The sequence below is a fragment of the Nymphaea colorata genome, chromosome 8 (assembly GCF_008831285.2).
Source record: "Nymphaea colorata isolate Beijing-Zhang1983 chromosome 8, ASM883128v2, whole genome shotgun sequence".
Lineage (NCBI taxonomy): Eukaryota > Viridiplantae > Streptophyta > Magnoliopsida > Nymphaeales > Nymphaeaceae > Nymphaea > Nymphaea colorata.
This window is the reverse complement of record NC_045145.1, coordinates 23,176,651-23,195,507: the sequence shown is the minus strand read 5'-3', so window position 1 is coordinate 23,195,507 and position 18,857 is coordinate 23,176,651. Positions and strand designations below refer to the sequence as shown.

At 38.3% G+C, this 18,857-nt stretch overlaps 2 protein-coding genes across 2 annotated transcripts; both read right to left on the bottom strand.

Moving 5' to 3' along the window:
* Positions 1-2,056: 2,056 nt before the first annotated feature.
* Positions 2,057-4,477, bottom strand: LOC116259472 (zinc finger protein CONSTANS-LIKE 2-like). The gene is made up of 2 exons (XM_031637311.2): positions 3,671-4,477; positions 2,057-2,512 (listed from the first exon to the last, which is right to left on the bottom strand). The coding sequence occupies exons 1-2, from the start codon at positions 4,385-4,387 to the stop codon at positions 2,159-2,161; spliced, it is 1,071 nt and encodes a 356-aa protein (XP_031493171.1). The 5' UTR covers positions 4,388-4,477; the 3' UTR covers positions 2,057-2,158.
* Positions 4,478-9,997: 5,520 nt separating this feature from the next.
* Positions 9,998-17,077, bottom strand: LOC116259464 (uncharacterized). Its single transcript, XM_031637298.2, has 6 exons — positions 16,445-17,077; positions 15,234-15,376; positions 14,432-14,572; positions 13,097-13,282; positions 12,630-12,754; positions 9,998-10,444 (listed from the first exon to the last, which is right to left on the bottom strand). The coding sequence occupies exons 1-6, from the start codon at positions 16,635-16,637 to the stop codon at positions 10,219-10,221; spliced, it is 1,014 nt and encodes a 337-aa protein (XP_031493158.1). The 5' UTR covers positions 16,638-17,077; the 3' UTR covers positions 9,998-10,218.
* Positions 17,078-18,857: the final 1,780 nt, after the last annotated feature.

The window sequence follows — 18,857 nt, the reverse complement described above, 5'->3', positions numbered from 1 at the left end:
TGGAGTCATACCTTTTTACGCATTATGTGTGTGAGAGTTCTTTCTTGGAATAGCACCGAGAGAAAGAGAAAAAGAGGCTTTGGCTTTTCACTTCGGGTGAAGACTCCATCTTTTGATTTAGAGGTTATTTTCTTGAGGTATTTTAATGTATTTTCCCTTTCAAGAGAGAAAAAAGTAGTTTTCTTCTCTTTGGGTTCCCTCTTCTTTTGTTTTTGTTCTCTTTAGGGTTTTGAGCGTTTTGGGAAAGAAAGATTTTTTTACATTGTCTGCATGTAGCCTCTATCTGACTTGATTAATAGTGGAACCATGCTCTTCCTTTGCCAGTAGATGTAGGCATATCGCCGAACCACGTTTTTCTTGTGTTGTCTATTGCTTTTGTTTCCTGAGGTTTTTTTCTTCTTGTTTGATAGCTTTTGTAGTGGATTATTTTGATCGGAAAGTGTTATTTGTTTTGACATTTATTTACAAAATGCATCTGGAGTTGAAGTCAAATTTTGAGTGAATGGAATAGAGATTCCTTTCTTGAATCTCTTTCTGGAATTCAACATGCAAAAAAATAAACAAGATAGTTCTATCACAGTTTTTGATGCTATACAGAGGATCAGATCAGATGGGTAACATTGAGGGTAACATTGAGGGGGCAGGTGCTGCACTGTCTTGGAGAATTTCCCTGCTGTTGGCACACATGCAACATGGTGATTTAAGATATTTTCATCCCTCTGAGATAATAGTCTAGATAGTGCTGATAAGGGAATCTTTGCCAGTGTAAATAGTCTTGTTGACATATTTTGTACAATGTTTTGCCTATTCCTTTACTTTGCATAGTTTCTTATCAAAACGGGAGGGGATTCTCACCAAAGCAGCCACTTGTATAAAATAAATGTCTACATTAATGTTCGGATATTTGAGAACAAGCAGAAAATCGGCACGCAATAAATTTTCTACGCCGAATGCAGCATGAGGCGGTAATCAACATTAAGCTAGCTTAAAGTTGCTGCAACTTTGAAGGACCATGAAAATAGAGTTTTGAAAATGAAGACAAAGATTTTCATGTTGGTTATGTAATAGTTTTAAGAAGCAATTCACCATCAGATCAATTTGATCAAGAAGAGGCAGGTCTTCCTTCCTAGCAGTGGGCAGATTCAGGTATAAACTTATGCTGTTTGGCTTTGTGCAACTGCTAGAATAATGTTGCATTGCCTATACATCAATCAACTTTTTTGCCTTGTTGGAAGGTCACGTAGGTCCCCAACTTCTTTTCTGACAGCGAATCCCACCAAAAGATGATCCAAGTTCAGTACATGGAACGGAAAAGTACTGTTAAAAGCAGATTCTTCCACTCAATTAGGCTTGTTGCTTGCCTCTGCACCTTTTTTCTGCATTCATGATGGAATCGATTGGCAAGAAAGATATTCGAATCACCGACTAACAGGACCAGAAAATAGTGCCACACGCACTTGGGCATGGACCATTTCTCTTTCCGTTCAGAATTAAGAAATTTACAAGTACAAGTTGTTCATCCACCAGCCAATCAACAATGCGGGTAGTACTAAAGTGAAACAGGAGGTCGCAGGTGTAATCACCAGGCTGGATCAGAATTAGTAGAAACAATCACAGATGACAGACATAATCAAATTAAACAAGAAAACCAGAGAGGTATTTACACATCCTTAAGCTGCAACTCCACTTTCTTCGGAGATGAAAAGGCCTGTAACTTTGTTTCGGATCAATCAAACTACAGTACACTAGTTGTTACTTCTTTTCGCTGTTATACCCAGAGCAAGTTACATGCGAACTAGTTCACTTGATTACTTGTATCTCTGTCATCGGCCTGCCAATCCACTTTTAGATTGTTTTCACCAATTTTAAGGAGAAGAATGATTGGCATAATAAGCTTCTGAGGGCAGGGGTCGCTAGCTTCTTGATTAAATTCTACCTGTAATTCATTTTGGTTGAGAGATCCCCTTCTGTCTCTCTAGAACTGATTTACATAGACGAGTTATCTTAAACCGAGTCTAACGAAATTCCCATTCGAAAAAGATGCAACAATCGATGGTATTGAGAATAAACATTTTATAGGAAGAAACATTATTCTGGGAACTGCTTACATAAAATACATGGTGAAAGTAAAAATACAAGGCCTAATATTTTTGCTGCATCAAAGTGTGGGGACGATTCCATAACCTGTTTCAACCATTATAGAAGTTGAATACATTTGATCGATTTCAACATCTGTTCTCTTTGCAAACCGACCTTTGATTCTTGGTCTCGTTTCAGCATATGCCTTGCGCGAAGCGTATCTGATTGTCTTCTCAAATTTTCTGTTCTTCCGTTTCTCTCTGTATCTCAGAACACGCGCTTCCCTGTCCATTGCCATGTATTGCGGAACTTGCATGGTTGTAAGACCTGAGGAGAGTTCCATTGATCCTTTTGAGGGTGTGAAATAGAAGCCAGAGTTTTCACTCATGGCAGCGTCTGGGACTACACCGGCTTCCAGCGATGACATTGAAACCTGAGACGTAACAGAAGCACGTACGCCCGATCATACAAAAGCTCGGGTGGATCGATCTATGCTACTCTTCGTAATTATTCAGAAATAACTTAAGGAAAATATGGCGTTAGAGTATAAAATTTGTAATAATCCATTGATAAATAAGTTAAAGCTGAAAGATTGAGAAGAAAAAAATTATTATTATTGTTGTTGTTGTTGTTGCTCCTAGCAAAGAAGTGAATTGGCATATATTTTGCATAATTCTGCAAAATGAAGAGGTATAAATATTTGAAAATCTGTGACAAAAAGGGTAGTTTTCTTCTTTTTTGTAAATTGCATTTCTAGGCGCGTAATTCACCAAGGTTAGGTCGGATGTTGGAAAAAATCATAGAATAATATCGTGAGAGTCTGTCTTGGCGTTAATTATCACGTCTCGTGAACAAATTATAAATATAACTGCCCTTTTTCCTTCATGAAATAAGTTTTTCGCCTCCTGCTCGAGAAACAACTTAAATCAATTAATCGTGCATATGTTATGTATATTTTGGATCTTGAACTATAAATTCAAAAGCTGCAGTTGCTTAACAGAGAACTCCTGACTTATGCAGGAGACAATTCACACAAAAATGAGCATAAAAAATCAGATTATGATGGTTTCGAATGAAAGAAGAAAAGAAAACTGGCATCAGCTCAAACTTCAGCTAATTGTATGAACCTTATGCAGATGTAAATGGGTTCCTGTAAAATCTTTTGTTCTAGTAACCAATGATGCAGAATTTTTTCATAATCACCTTAACTGTATGACCTATATATATGCACCAAACAATCAACAAAAGACATTCAAAAATTCCATCTTCCCAGTTGTCCTATTTAAGGGTAACCAGAACCATCGAGTACCCTCAGAAACCCAGATCCATGCGAGTAAAAAAAGAACAATCCCCTTCACTTAAATAGACAAAAAATAACTATATATTCACAGCCTATTAAAACTCCAATTCAGATCAACCGGCAAAAATAGATGAATAATAAAGTTGGCACCTAAAGTTAAAGTGAAGGACTTAGCAAGAGGTTCCAATCTGAGAGGAACTGACCTAAATTGTAAGAGAAAGAGAATCAAATTTTAAGAAAGGGAAAGAAATGGTAAGGAATGTAACAGTGTTCTTTCATGGTTGTACTTACACTGTGGCTCAGTGAGCCAGGGTAACCACCATACCCTCCTTTCGGATTCTCAAGATCAAAGTCCAGGTACTGCTGGTTGTTTAGCTGCTGATCCTTGATAAGCTCCAGGCACGGTACCGGCACAACGCCGTCATTCCCTTCGGCCTCCTTCTTCTCCTCCGGCTGCTGCTTCTGATGGTACTGACTCTGCACATGTGGGTATGACTGGTTCTCGTTGCATGCCTCCGCATAATCAACCAAGTCCAAGTACTCATCAACCTCGCCGCCGCCACCACCGCCACGGCCTCCGCCACCAAGTAGCAAGCCATCATCCTCCCCACCTATGGCCTTCCCGCCTGGCTGCAGTAGCAGCCATGAATTGGCCTCCTGCTCGTCGTCAGCGTCATCATAGTCATCATCCTCGTCGACGTCCTGCTTAATACCGCCATGAATAGCGGTGATCTTGTCAGATTGGTGATAGTGGTGGCGCTGGTTGTCCCTGAAGAACTTATCAGAAGCGGCGGGGTTGTACTGGTGGATCGGCACCCGAAGGTGGCGGCGGGCCAGCGGGTTTGCCGAGTGGATATCGGCGTCGCAGGTGGCACAGAGCACCGCCGAGTCGGCCTTGCAGGTCACTGTGGCCGGAGCCGACTCACAGACCTCGCAGAGCCACTCACGGGACGGCCATAGCCCCCCTCCCCCTTGCCTGCCTCTCAGGATCCCCTCCTCTTTCACCATCTCTCTCTCTCTCTAAGACTCTATCTTCCTATTCCACCATGGGCCTGTGGAAGGAGGAAGGGTGTGGGCTGTGGGGGAGGGGTAGCTGGTGGTGGAGGAGATCATGTAATGGCCGAGGGAGAGAGAATCCAGAGATTCACACGTGGCGAGATCTGATCAGCTGAGAGGGGCCTCTGAGTTATCCTCGCCAGTGCCTACGGCCAAAGCTTCATCTTCAGTCCTTTTCTTTCTTCCTTTGAATCGTGAAAGCAACTCATGTTTTCTCCAACAGTAATTTCCTTTTCTTTTCTCTACTTCTCTCTCCATCCTTATATATACATATATATATTTTTGTGTGTCTGCGCAGCCATGCACGATCAAATAATGATACATGTGCATGTGCATGTGTGTGTGCGCGCATGCATGCATAATGACGATTATTCATTTTTTAAGATTTTGAAACCTGAGTAATCTTATAGTTACATTCACCAACTCGAAGAATTTTGGAACTGATCTTATATTTACATTCATCTTATAGTTACATTCACCAACTCCAACTCGTGAAGAATTTTGAAACTGATCTTATATTTACATTCATCAACTGGAGTATAGCACTTATTTGGCCTGCCGACTCACCCATTGATGTTCAATGGGGACGCAGAGAAAGAACCTAACATGTCCAATGATTTTTTTCCTTCGGAGAAAAAATCACAAGAAAAACAATTAATGTGATCCCCACCGCATAATTGAGTGTTCCACGTCATCTTTGTTAGGCGAAGAAACATTTTATCCTACTTTGTACACATATGCTGCCTTGATGTCCCCTTGATCCCGTCGTCATCTTCCCCCAGCAATTATGCACTTGAAATTTTTTCAATTAGAGACGCCTTCTTTTGCTGCAATCACAAATACAAGTCTAGTATTTTTCCTCTTTTAAAAGAAGCCACGTTTTTGCTGACAACTACCAATAAAAACTTATATTTACTGTTGCTATGTCACTCAAATTAATTAAAATACCAGGTACGATGATAGAAATGATAATAAGGTTTTCTAAGCTGTAAAAATCTATTGTACAGTTATCCATAAAGTTTTGCAAAATATAGTTTTGGGATAACAATCAAAAAGAAAGTTGAAAACTTTTTAGCGTTCGGGGCAACAATCAAAAAAAAAAAAATTTGAAAACTTTTAGTTAATACAAATTCTCAATTTTCCGGCAACCTATCAAACATATAGAACTATTAACGTGGCTGGGTATCGGATGGGCACGTACCCTGACAACCAGCCAGCCTGACTCAGTCTTAATCTTTAGGATTGGTTTAGGTTAGTCTGACCCCAGTCAATACCTAATAACTTATTATTATTATTATTATTATTATTATATGTTGTATAATCAATTATATTTAATATTATTATTATTATTATATATTGTATAATCAATTATATTTATATATTAAATTATATTAAATATATAACTTTTTAATATAATCGGGCCACCAGCCGGACCGAACTGATGTTGTGGTCCGCTTGAGAGCCCGGCATGAGCTCCACTTGACCTCCCTACATATACTGCATGACCTGACTAACAATGCGCCGACACTATTTGTACTTGCAGTTTACGGTTGTTTGGCCTTTTTAACATTCTTTTAGTTTTAATCTTTTCACAGGTTTAACTTTATAAATGGTGTTAACTGTTCAAATTCGAGAAATTGTTAAAATTTAATGTTTTAAATGAATAAAATTATATGATTCTAGCTCTTCAGCTCATAGAATGTTCCGATTTAGACACCAAACCTCTTTTCATTTATATATTTTTAGTATTTTTCATCATATGTGTAGTTTAATTTTTGAAAAACTATTTAAAATAACAAATGGCATACATTAAATGCAATGAATCATTTGGCGACACATTCTAGGCATAGTTGGCAAACTCGTTGATCCAAATTGCAAACAGCTAGAATCGTCCATTTATTAGGTCATGAGTCAGGGTCCTCTGAGTCAGCTAGGATGGCCAACTACTTATATGTTTTTTTAATAAGTTCATTATTGAATACTATAGTTTGTTATTTTTTGAATTGTGAAAATACACAAGCTTTACTAAATATACATTAAAAAAATACTCATATTACATGTTATTGAGTTTTAGCTCATCAAAAAATCAAAGAGGAAAACCTGACAAAGATACCTTTTTCATCTATTTATAAAAAAAAAATGTCCTACAAAAATTTATTATCTAACAAAATCAAGTCACTAACTCAACTCTCTTACCCGACGACCCTGTCTTCAGCCGATCGAGCCTAAGTCACGGGTTTACCAACTATGATTGATATGCAGCTTTGTTTTCAAGCCAAAACTGAATTCCAGTCGAACCACAGAGGCCGAAACTTTAAGACAACTTCCTCTATAAAATTTTTGTGGAATGGGAGGTCTAAATTATGAAGATATGTGGTCCTAAGAATCTGCACCAACTCAATGCAGCTGCACTGTAGTTCTGAAAGTTGTGATCATGCTGATGAAGTAGCTTTCAACCCAGCTTTGCACCACTATTGGTAAGTGGAGTACTATAGTCACAACAGGTTAGAAGTCTCCCACTCCAAAAAATTGGTTTCTCTCTTTTCCATATTGCCTCTTCATCCCAGTAACAACAAATGAATGAAGAACATCCTCTACTTTATCTTTTGTTTGTTGGCTAAACAAAAATGTGAATCCGCGCCGGTATACATTATTAACAGGCCTTCTATTAGTAGAACCCAGTAGCGGAGATAAGTGTAGGCTGATGTGGGCCATTGCGCGTGCCGGTCTACAAAAATGACCTTACTTACACATTGATGCCTCCATAATTTTTGTTTATTCATATACAAGTGCACCTTAAAATTTGAAGTATATACTCTTAAATCTCCCTCAGCAAAAAGTTTTTGACTCTTTTATTGAGTCCAACCCTCTTCGATCTTTGATTTTGTTATGGTTCATGGAAGTTGCTGAAACTTCAAAACCATGTCACACATACACACATATATAGGAGTTCGAATCTACTAAACGTTGCATGGATTGCTAAAAATTAAAAATTTATCGTTGAAAAACATTTGACATGAGAACGGTTGATGGTGCTTTTAACAAAACTTACGGTTTTAAATTTGCAGCTACCAAATTTTTGTTCCCTGATTGATGACACTGTCAACTTTTTATTCCCTAACTGATTAATATATATGTATATAATGCACTTTCAGATTTAAGAAAGAGAGTGTGTGTGTGTGTGTGCGCATGTGCGCGCGTGTGTTCTAGGGGGTGAAAGGCTGAGGCGCGTAGAAAGCATGTATGGTTTTGTGGGTCCCACAGCAAATCTGGGATGGGCTCTGGCAGCCACTCAACTCCGATCTTTCTGGATGGCCACATCAGCCCACCGCGTGGAGGCAAGGCAGCCACTCGTGGGCTCAGCGCATCAAGTCTTCTCACCTCCACCGCCCATTTCCCCCTCAAATCCTACTCTTCTCCCTTATCTCCATATCTAATTTGGAAAAGGACATCATACCCAAATCTAAGTCCTCTCTCTCTCTCTCTCTCTCTCTCTCTCTCTCTCTCTCTCTCTATATATATATATATATATATATATATATATATATATATATATATATATATGAAGAAAACGATTTTGCATCCTACAGTTTCACATATCTTAGGATAGATTACCAAGGTAATATCCGCCATGTCCATTTCTTTACAAAGGGGCATGAGTAAGATATACCTTTTATAAGGAAGAATAAGTAGTAAGCGTGGTAGATCCTCTCTTTATGAACAGACATTATACGATATATAATATATAAAGTTCGTCAAATAATAGCATGAGAGTGAGAGATATAGGATGACCCCATGTTGAAATAAATTATTCAAGTTTAGAACTCTAGTTCATCGGGAACTCATTAAACGTTGAATTTTGATCCACTCCTACGCCGTGGGTATCAAATCTTAGGATGTCAAATCTGAAATATTTTATACACAGTTTGCATCTCTCTCTCTCTCTCTCTCTACAGGTGCTGCAATTTAACATCCACAAGGCGCTGCAAAACGAGAATAATGGCCCTCTAAACCACTTACCTTGGAAGAGAGTCGAAGCATCGGGAGGGCCCAGTGCTTGAACCCTGAACATAGAGAAGACGAGCAACACCGGTTCCCAAACCAGCCTACGTTTTTCATGTAAAATAGCTATGTGCTAACATTATATATATATATATATATATATATATATTGATTGGTGCTTTACACACCGGCAAATTAAGGTTGCATACATCAAGCAAGGTAGGTTGGCTTAAATCCATAAACTTGAAGGGATTGCAGAGTTCAATTTCTAACGTTGACATGTCCATTTCTGATTTCTTCATGGCCAAAGCAATGAAAGAGAACATATTTCTTAGTTGGTGTAACACAATCAAGTCATGACAAGCGCCATGAGTCCGCTGACACATTCAAACGCCGGACATGTTCCTCGTCTTTCTGCCAAATAGTTCAGTTCCTCACGTCAAATGCCCTGTGGAGGCATATGCGTGGTCTCCATTACACGTTCGCAGGAAACGCCAAGCAACCTGCCCGATTCGCAATTTACGGCCTTACACCGAGTGGCAATACTGATAAGCATGCACCATGTGAATTGACAAAATACATCTAACAGAAATAAATGGTTTTCTTCATCATAAAAGAAAAAGTTGAGAAAAGAAACTTTATTTAAGACAAGAGTTGGCGCTGATGCAATAATGGCGGATGTCTTCGACGTTGAGCAATCGCAATCTTTTTATACAAACATCACACTCAACTCACATGAATTATTGCACCAGAAATGCTTTTCTTTTTTCTTCCTTTTCCCTGCAATACATGCGATGTGAACACGCGGAACTTTAACGCAGCAATCTGCTATGAAAATAAATATTTAGAAGAATTAAACATTGCTGCCAAGACATTTATTCATGAGATGTGGATGGACCTGGATGGATTTCAACCACAGCTGTCCATGTGCACCACCAACAAGAGCAATAGCCATGAAAATAGGAAGGCTGTCATATTCTTGAGGACCACCAGGAAGTTTCAAGTTAGAAAATGCATAGGGATACGTCAATTAACAGCGGAGACTGGATCGTATCGTCCCCAACATCATCCCAATCCTCACAACCTGTTCTAAGATCTCCCAATTTCTTGTTTTGATGAATCTGGATTCAACCAATTTGATACACATGCTGTTTTGTTTAAGAACAAATCACCAGTCGTATTAAGGCAAAAAATTTGAAGAACTGGCTGCTTCAAAATGTTTCTGGTTTTCAGTTTCTTTAATTGCTAGGAGATCCTGTAGGCGAGTCTGATTCCCATAACTTGGATGCTGACCCTCACTAAAGGGTCCATGTAGACTAAATTTACAATGTCTGATTCCATTAGAAAGGATCTAAACGAGAGGATCTTGAAAATCTACGAAGAGAAGGATGATATCGGACACAATATTGTTGGACCGAGTTGCTGAGAGTTCAGATTTGGGCACAGCAGTAAAAGAAGAACCTTAGCATACCATGGTGAACTCATCACATACCAGCTGCTGAGGTTTATCAGCAACCACAACCAAATATGGGCAAATTTGTGGACCATGAAGAAGCCTAATAGAAGAAGACATGGCATCACGTTAAAAGAGAGAGAGAGAGAGAGAGAGCTTTTCTTTAGGCACATGTACTCCATTTCTCAAAACCATAACAAAACCCGATCTGATGAGAACCAGACTAACTTATAACTCATTTTTGTTAAAATAATGGAATCCTGGAACCAAAGCGTGATGCAACATCACTGTTCTTGTTCAAAGTGCATTCCGCTAAAGTGCTCTCTTATCAACTTGAGAACTTTGATATCAACTTATCAACATGGATAATAATATCATCGACCCATGGGCGAACTGCCACTTGAGGCTGAAGCATCCATACCACAAACTGATGCAACTGTTCAGGATAAGGAGGATTAGGCCCTGAAGGCCATCTTATTTGTCCATTCATCACAGCCAGCTGAAGGCTCCCTCCAGATTCGCCTAGGGCATACTCAAAAGGGGATTCACCATACCTAAAAATAAAAATCAAATATCAAAAAGTTACCAGAAATCAGCAATTTCTTCATGATTTAAGCTGTGAAAGGGATGCCAATTATGATTTCATGGAACAAAAGCATGAGGACAAGAAAGAAGTACTAGTCTTTAACCTTTTCAAAAAATTCAGACAATTCAACAGCTTCTTGAAAAGGCAACAGATTCTGCTCAGTAAAATATTACAAACTAAACAGTAAACCCTGCAGTAATGGGGCTAGGTTCTGACTAAAATGCTTGTTAACAAGGAAGACTTGACGTCTTAAAACAGGTAGTGAAAAAAACCCAAAGGAACCAGATTTCTACTTGCTTGCCAACAAGAAATTGCCATGGACCTCATCCAACTTAGAAAATTTATGGCTGAGATGTCCCATGAGCAAAACAACTTGAGACCAAAATGTGGGAACTCTAGGCATTATACATGTTTTCTCCCTGCCCCTCACTTGTGCTCATATTTCATGAAAGTTAAATAGCAACAAAGTCCATTGTTGCTTTCTTCGTTTCTAATTTTCACTGACTGTATCCCAATGGATTGATGGCAAAATGGACTCTGTGTGTGTCTATGCATACACATTTTCTAAGACTAATTTAAAATATGGGTCCTTATTGCATTCTGTATGTGGCCTTAAAGAAATGAAAATACATTTCATCAGAGTACAAGTCAGAGAAGAGGTACTTATAAGTAGAGCTGAAGCAGGAAGCAACAATACAAAAACCATTTAGGATAAGATCATGTTTTTTGAATTACAAATTTGGAAAATCTAGTGTCATAAGGATAACTCTTTACAGTGATTATGGTGGTTTTTATATAGGTATATGATTTATTAATCTTCCAACTACATTTTTTAATGAGGATTCTAGTTTTCATGTGAAAAACATACACTCATTCGAAGTTTACCCTCTATAACTGAATCATAGAAGTGCTTGGTGATCTTGTCTCGGACAGGTTCCCAAGATTGTTAATGGTGCAGAGTCTTCAGACCTTTTCAACTGCTAACCTCAGTTGGAAGAGAATCTGAGAAACCTGGGATTCAAAATCCTTTGTTGATCACAATCTTTAACTGCTATTCAAAGACCAATCATTTAATAGTTGATTTTTCATTAGTCATTTTGTGTAACTTTTGTTGAAATATGTGTGGATGAATGACTTAAACACTTGCAGACGAAAATAGGACTAGGATAATGTATGTCACTTCCAAATTGTCACCTACGAATCTCAAGCGAAAGAGCCAAGATAAAGGCCATCAATAGTGGCAAATGAAAGTATCACTGGATCAGGTAGGAAATTCTGCAAAAATATTAAAAATAATTATGGAATGAATCCTTTCTCTTTGCGCATGCAACCCTCTAAATGCATGCAACACGAGTCTTGATGCAGATATAACTATTTGTTCAAACTTCATATCCAGATTTCATGCAATTAACAAAATAATGTTTCCAACGCAATAATAGGATTTTCATATGCCATTGAAGTCGTAGGTTAACATGAGAAAACATTCTATGTTTGCACATGAACATTGAACCAAAGGTAATGCATACAGGTGTACTTATCAGCTCCATACAAGACACTGGGGAATGAATATTGACACTTCCAAATGTAAGTGCATAAATGAAGGGCAGTACTTGCATTTGTAAGCATGTAAATTTACAGGAAAGGCATGAACTCTATAATACTAGCAAATGATAAAGAACTTTAGCAATTATATGTTCATAAAAAGCAATCAGATTCCATTACAGAGTCAAGGCATTCAGAACATCATAAGATGACACTTAAACCAGTCAAGTATGGATAGAGAAAAAAATAGTGGTCATAAGCATATCAGATATTACTTTATCATGTGTGGTGCATAGCAGAATACATGCATGAATAAAACATGTGTAAGACATGACAATAAGCTGGATATGATGAGGGCACATGCACATATAAAACCCAAGTTTTCCATTTAATTTCAGTGACCAATGAATTGAACTCTACTTTGCTATGAATAATCTTATTTAAAAAGTAAACAGGATTCTGTAAATTGTACAGTATCACAAACAACAGCCAAAAACTGAATATATGCCAAACAGTGAAGCGCAAATTATAGTACAGACATCCTGGAAGCTGTAAATGAAGAAAAAAATGTGCATTTAAAAAATTAAAACTCACAAACACAGCATTCTCACATTATTGCATAGAGAGTGCATCCCAACGACCAAACATCAGTTCTTTCGTCAATATCAGCATGGCTTGGACAGTCCCACAGTTCAGGTGCTCTATATGGTGCGGAACAATGTTCAGCTGCCCATTCCTGGAACCGACAAGGATAAGTTGGTTGATGTTAAAAAGTGTGGACATGAGACAGGGATCGAGTGTTCTCTAGGTGCAACAGGACATGCTAACAGAGAGTAATTGAAATGAGAGCAACAAGGATACCCCTAAAGAAATATCTAGGTCCATGAATAAATGCAGCATAAGCCCTAGAAATGTGCATGTCATCCATAAAATAGCAAATGAAAGTATTTTGCAACAATTGTTTCCTATTACAAAATCAAAAGAAACATGTTAATGTGATGATAAAGAATAGGACAGACCAAAGCAGAAACAGCAGGGATTTGCATGACACATATAGAGAGAACTAAATTGGATATACCTGCAACTGCAATGACTGTGAACGAGAACGTATTTCCCTCCTTGCAGGTGCAGCACTCCCAAAGTCCATCAGAACTGCAAGCGGTATCTCCCCTTTCCTATGTGTTAGAAGGACATTCCCTGGCTTAACATCATTATGGGCATATGGAGGATCAAGACTGTGCATGTACTTCAGTCCTGCACAAAGCTGTATCGCAACTCAGTTATTCCAAAAAAGATTTCTGCACTTAGTTTTTTCAATGGACAGCTTTCTGCACTTCATCACAAATACAAGAAATATAATATGTGGCTGTTCTTTAACAGTCACAAATAGTCCAAACAGGTCTAATTTATTTGGTCTCTTTTTGACCGCACATTCTTATGCTGGGTAAGTCAAGTAGTACAGTTTGTATGCAAGGAGAAGCAAGCTGAAAAAACAAAAACAAAAAATTCGACCCTGCATGGTGGGTCAATACCACAACAATTTCCTAACATGCCACATATGAGGTCTTTTAGCTGGAAAAAAGAAAAAAACAAACCTCCTATGTGGCATGTTAGGAAATTGTCATGGTATTGACCCTCCATATAGTGTGTACATGTGAAACTCATATATTTAAGGCACTCAGCTCTTTCACTCCTCGCAACAAATGGAGTATCAGTTTTCTCAGTTGCACCTCCAAATATAGTATCTACTATGACTTAAAGAAAATTACTCTTCAACGAAGTAGCTTACATTGACTTATGCACCACAAGCTTCACTAGTTTAGTACCCTTCAGGCCTTCACATGTGAAACTCATATATTTAAGGCACTCAGCTCTTTCACTCCTCGCAACAAATGGAGTATCAGTTTTCTCAGTTGCACCTCCAAATATAGTATCTACTATGACTTAAAGAAAATTACTCTTCAACGAAGTAGCTTACATTGACTTATGCACCACAAGCTTCACTAGTTTAGTACCCTTCAGGCCTTCACTTTTACATGCAGCAGCATCATGCCAAGTCTATGGAAGCTATTGTGTCATAATTTAGCCAACCAAATAACTCCGACTGATTGTTAGTTTGACATGATTGAGACCCACTCCTACTTGTCCTCAATGCAACATCAGAACTGCTTTTACTACTACTTTGAGTTGCACTCCCAAGATCGGCATTTCATATCATTAATTTTTTCCACTAATATAAGCATGTTACACCTTCAAAGTATGCTCAAAAGGTTCATGTTTCACTTTGCTGCTTCACTTCTCTTGGGAAAATCATAAACAAAAATAGTAGAAATATCTAAATTAATACAAGTGTTCAATCTTGAAAAGAATAATACATATCAAATACATATAGTACCATGCAGTAAAAAGGTACCTGTTGGAAAATTTGAAGAACTGTAACAGTAGGGAAGTACTCCTTCTTTGCTTTCATGCTTTTGACATTGTCAAGCAGGGTCCCATCTAAATGAACTGGGAACAGTAAATATGCCTCATGGCATGAATCTTCTTGAGGGCCCTACATAAATTCAAAAGAATATAGGCTAGTTTAAAGTCCTCTGTGCAACACTTCAAACTGCATTTCATTCTAGCTGCCAGAGAATGTGCATTATGAGCATAAAAGAAACATGGTGCAAACAGATGCACAGAAGCAGAAAGCCAAACTACAGTTATTGGATTCCGTGCTATCAGAATTTGGATAAAGTAAATGGCATTACTTTAAAGAGGAAACCAACAAATGCAATGAAGCAGAACATGTTTAAAATGACGTACACATTTATATGCAGAGAATAACAAAAAAATATAGATTTAAGCACATCCCAGCCCCATATAAACAAGCATGCTACTCATTCCTGATACCCTAGATCTGGCTTTCGGAGCCACACAGCTTCTTTTAGAAGTACATCAAGAGCATTAACACATTTCGTTCCCACTTTGAATAGAAGCTAACAATGTGAGACAATGAGAGATCAGTCATTACTTATGAATCATGTAATACACCAAATGAATAGTTTTAAGGAAATGCGGATAAAACAATTGAATTCTTGTAAAATTGCTTGCCATACCAAAATCATACAATTCCACACTATGTCAAGCACTTGAACAGTATATGCTATCAAGCTGATACAACAGTAGACATATCTGGGGAAGGGAAAAGACAAGTAATCTAAAGCAAGTACCTTCACTGCGATAGTAGCATGGTCAAGTAGAGGAAGCAGGTTGGGATGACTAAAAAGGGATGAAACACTTATTTCTTGCCTCACCAACTCTAGTTGTTCCCCTGACTGGATCAAAACCTTCTTCATTGCATACATGCCATTGTCTAAGGAAAGACAAAGTTAAGAGAATGAATGTGATGACCTATTTGTTACATCGGTGAAATTATTAGTCGTGTAAACATAAAGGCAAAACAGAAAAATAAAAGTAATTGAAATCATACTCTACTCAGTCGACGGTGCTTCACTAAATGAAAGGCTAAGTACTTTTAATACGAGTCACGACTAGCTACTAACTGGCATTACTATGCTATATATGCTTCGGAAATCAAACGGTGATGAATCTCCATCAATATGATACGTGATCTTGGCATAATATATAATAAAATTCATTTGACAGAAACCTTAACCATGAATGCCGGAAAAGGAAACCAAGATGCCATAGTCAAGGAACCATGGCATCAAAAGCAACCTCAGACTCATACCCATTGGGCACTTTATGTGCAAGCATGGAACTTGAAAAACAATATTAAAGGAAAGTCAGATCTTTCAGTTTCGGCTCCAAACCAGTGTATCAACCTCCATGTTTCATCGATCACAAAAAGCAACTTCGGTGGTATTTCTGTTAAAATGCAGATAAACAAGCTAGGCAACAAGCTTCCCGGCAAGGTCATTAAAGAAATCCTCATAAGGACCCGTTATGTGCACTGAGCTCAAACTGATAAAAATCAAAATGCGTTTACAGTATTGAAAAGAGTAGCCACAAACTCCTGAGTTTGTTATTGAAAATTTTGTTGGCACTCATAGAGACAAAATTATCCAAGAAAAGAACTGCCCCCGCTATGAAAAATGCCGCTGACAAGCAAAAAGAACTACCACTATATCGCGATATATTCCTACCTACCTTGCAGGGTAAAGTTCGCAATCCAAGATCAGATCTCATAATATCCCCCATTATTTCCAAAACAATGTGAAAAAACAAATCGAATGGTGAACCTAATTAAAAATACTTCATGTATTCTTCAAGCACCCAAAATGCTAACGAAGGAACACGCTTGTAAACAATGAAATAAAGAGCACTTGTAGGTGCAAAGATAAGCCTGAATCACAGCCAAACTTTTAGAAGTTCTAAAAATTCAGATTATATATAGCGCATGGAATCTGGAAAGACTCACCAGAAACATGAGATGGGTCTTTGAATTTGCTCCCCGATCCTTCTGGAGTGACCTCCTTCACCAGATATACAAAGGCAAACCCACCTTCTCCGAGCTGCCTGATTATTCTGAACCTGTTCTCATTGATCCAAACGTCCCCACCTCCATTAACAGCATCGTAGATTGCGTTCAACCCAGAAAAGGTGCAACCCATTTTCCCCTGGTGTGTGCCCAGAGCCTAAATCATTTGAGAATCGTTCAAGATCTAGCTTCCCGATCAGCCAGGACCACCAAATCTCTGTGAACGAACACCCAAAATCTGAGTGGTATGCTCCACACTCTGGTGATGTCAAGATCGCTTATTTTTCCTGCTTCCCTTGCATTGATTTTTCAACGGTGCCAACATGGCCGACGTCCGATGGTGAATCTGCACCCTTCCCTACACAAAAGAATCACGTGCGTGGAAGGTGTTTTGGCGCTTTGTGATTCGGACACGAACCAGGCTTACGCTTGCTCCTCGCAGATGCAGACCAAAAACTAATCCACAACCGTGTCCGCGTTCGACCAATATCACCAATATCGAAGGTGAATCGTCTTACGCAGACAGATTGAGTATCGCAGGCCGAACCGAATGGCCTTCACAGGCACATTGAATATTTTTCAGTTTAAAAGTACAATTATAATTTTTCTATCCATAGAATACCAAAAGCAGGCTCAGCGAACATATTTCCCCCCTAGAACCGTCGAGTCGGGACAATATCCTTTTATCACCATCCCTTACCTCAGGTTGGGAAACGCAAAATGGTTGGGATTCGAAACAACTAAATACACGGAAGCTAAATTTGGTGCGTTAGAGAAATGGCGAAATACCACATCGAATACCTTTCATGCCAAATTTCTGTGGCCTTCAGGAGGTCCTCTCAAATGTCACCTACATAGGGTAATTTTTTTCTTTTCTCCTCTCTCGTGCGGTTAATCAGCCTTTTAGAGGCCCTCGATAGTCTAAATTGGAAATAAAGCAATCGTTTTTCCATGATCTTAGTTGTTATAATGCAACAAGGTGAAAATATTTCACTTAAAAGGATAGAGAACTTGAGAATTCCACCCTACAAGGACACTATCAAGCGCCACATTATAGCATGAAAAACTGCTGCAGAAGACCTTGTTCCGGCAGGAAGATTCAATCCCCACTGTCTGCAAGAAAACTGAAGCCCCCTCCTTCTCTTTGTTCACAAGGTTCAAAGCTGCATTTGGTACCAAGTAATAAGATCTTTACATACTTCAACTTGCACGTGAGACTCACCAAGAACATAGACGATCACAAGTTTTACCAAAGATGCACAGCAAAACATGCCCCAAGTTGGCACATTTGAACTATGCCCCTCAGGCTGAAAAAGACCTTGTTCACATGACAAACTTTTAAACGAAAATGCTTGGCTGTGTGTGATCGCACTAGAAAGTTGATAAACGTTTGGTGGATTTTGATGAGGAGCTTCCCGTTCCATTTATTCTTTCTTCCAACTCCATCATTCGATTATGTGAATGAATGTAGGGAAACTCTCGTTTCCAGGCCTATTTTCTTAATCTATAATTTGAGAAAAAGAGATCATATTTTGGCGAATTTATCAATTTGGATAACACTTTTATAAGGGTAAAAGTGGAATTCAAAATGGTTTATTATGAAAGGATGAGGATACCCCTCTAGTGAGACGGCTATAACCCTTATATGGAAGTTTCTATGAAAAGTGAGGGCCTTATTTGGAAAATTAAGAGACATCGTCTCATTTTTAGAATTATAAGCAAAATGTAAGGTTCAAAATGACATCTACCATGAATTCTATTAGGAGTAGGCAATATAATTTATGCCTTTTAAGGGGCATTTGATTGTTTCAAATTTGAAATCTGTGGAGATGAGGTGGTATGCTTTTACTTATATGGAAAAGACCCATGATAAAATTCATGGTTCATCAAACCAAGGATCCTAGGTCAGGTCTAACAACTACACTTGAAATCTTTATTTTTTCTTTTTGTATTGCGAAAATATCTGATTTAAAATCAGGAGGAGGACAGGAGGAGGATATGATCTTAGATTTACGGTCCTCAAATCCTAGGGATTTTAAATTTTTAGGCAATCGAACGACTCCTTAACATCTTAGATTCTTGAAGGTTTGTACTTTAATATTATTCATGATTTATAAATTAAAATTCACTACAAAGTTACATCTTTTAGATACGGAAACAGTAGACAGATTCTCCATCAGATGTTACAGGAAGCTATATCACTGGAACGTGATTAGCTGAAAGCTATTTAGCTCCTATTATTTATTTTACTTAATTTGTAGCTATTCTAAAAATATATATTCGATCGCACTAATATGGTTCATCAGTACATTAATCTTAGCTATGATCCTCCTAAATTATCAAGATGGGATTG